Source organism: Elephas maximus, chromosome 7 (assembly GCF_024166365.1).
Source record: "Elephas maximus indicus isolate mEleMax1 chromosome 7, mEleMax1 primary haplotype, whole genome shotgun sequence".
Classification (NCBI taxonomy): domain Eukaryota; kingdom Metazoa; phylum Chordata; class Mammalia; order Proboscidea; family Elephantidae; genus Elephas; species Elephas maximus.
Window position 1 is genome coordinate 109,872,329 of NC_064825.1, and position 1,507 is coordinate 109,873,835.

A 1,507-nucleotide genomic window follows, 5' to 3' on the forward strand; every position below is an offset into this window, starting at 1 on the left:
ATTACACAAAGTCCTTGGCTTCATAAAGATAGATGTTCAGTGAAAGGAACATATAAACAGGTTATATGTGAGAATATGTAGGAATGTACCTTGTAGGGATATATCTAATCTAGGCTTGAAACCAAGTATAAGTTGATACCTGAAGTATAAGCAGGAGTTAGCCATCTCTGGGTGATTTACTCTGGCTAAAAAATAAGGAAGAAATTTCTATGTATCTGTACTTATCACTAATTTATTCTATTCTTTCCATGGAGACAAACAACACAAGGCTAAAGGAAAATCAGATGTAGGATATAAAAAATATTCTTATCGTATCTTACAGTTCATTTTAAGTAGAATATTTAAACACAGTCTCCAGGTTCTGTGCACAGCATTTTTCACCTCTTTGTTTCTCAGACTATAGATGATGGGATCTAACATAGGTATTACCAGAATGTAAAAGACAGAGGCTATTTTATCAGTATCAAAGGAATGGCTGGATTTGGGATGCACATATGTAAAGAATAGAGTCCCATAGGAAACGACTACCACTATCAAGTGAGATCCACATGTGGAGAAGGCCTTGTGCCTACCCTCTGGAGAGTTCATCCTGATGATGGCAATGAGTATCAGCATGTAGGACACAAGGACTATTAGAAGGGATAAAACCAAATTAAAAGCCAAAAAGATCAGTATTATTAATTTAATTTCATGTGTGTTTGAGCAGATCAAAGAAATCAAGGGCAAACTACCACAGTAGAAATGCCTGATAACATGGCCACAAAATGATGCAATGAAAATTTTTATGATTGTCAGCAAAGACAAAAAGAGACTGTAGAGATAAGGTATGACCACCAGCACCTGGCATACTTTTGATGACATGATGACTGTGTAAAGCAGAGGGTTACAGATGGCCACATAACGGTCATAGGCCATTGCTGACAGAATGAAAATCTCACTACTTATGAAAATACTGAAGACAGAGAGTTGCATAGCACACCAATTATAAGATATTGTAGGTTGATCTACAATAAAATTCGCTAGTAGTTTGGGTCCAATTGCTGTTGAATATCCAAGATCAGTGAAAGACAAATGTCTGAGGAAAAAGTACATGGGTGTATGTAGCCTAGAGTCCATCTTGGTGAGGATGATCAAGCCCAGGTTACCCACTACACAGACCATATAAACAATGAGGAGGATCCCTAATAATGGAGCCTTCAGCTCAGGGCGATCTGTGATCCCCACTAGAATAAATTCATTCAGCACCTTTAGATTGTATTTGTCCATCCAAGCCACTTAGGAAACTTCTATGAGGAAAAAGTACAAAAATAATCATTAACTTTCATGAGCTATTACTGAAATATATATATATATATGCATAACGTCAATCCATATTCTAATTTCAGAGTTTTGATATAAATCTTCCCTTTAATCTTGAAGGTTGGAAAACCCGGTAGTCTATTGGTTAAGAGCTACATCTGCTAATCAAGTTGTCAGCAGTTTGAATCCATCAAGCATTCCTTGGAAA

At 36.6% G+C, this 1,507-nt stretch overlaps 1 protein-coding gene across 1 annotated transcript; it reads right to left on the bottom strand.

The window, feature by feature from the left end:
- Window positions 1-306: 306 nt before the first annotated feature.
- On the bottom strand, window positions 307-1,266 carry LOC126080326 (olfactory receptor 8K3-like). Its single transcript, XM_049891578.1, has one exon. The coding sequence runs from the start codon at window positions 1,264-1,266 to the stop codon at window positions 307-309; it is 960 nt and encodes a 319-aa protein (XP_049747535.1).
- Between the last annotated feature and the right edge of the window lie 241 nt (window positions 1,267-1,507).

Bases quoted from the DNA above. Each gene is read 5' to 3' on its own strand.
- LOC126080326 (XM_049891578.1), bottom strand. From the start codon at position 1,266: ATGGACAAATACAATCTAAAGGTGCTGAATGAATTTATTCTAGTGGGG.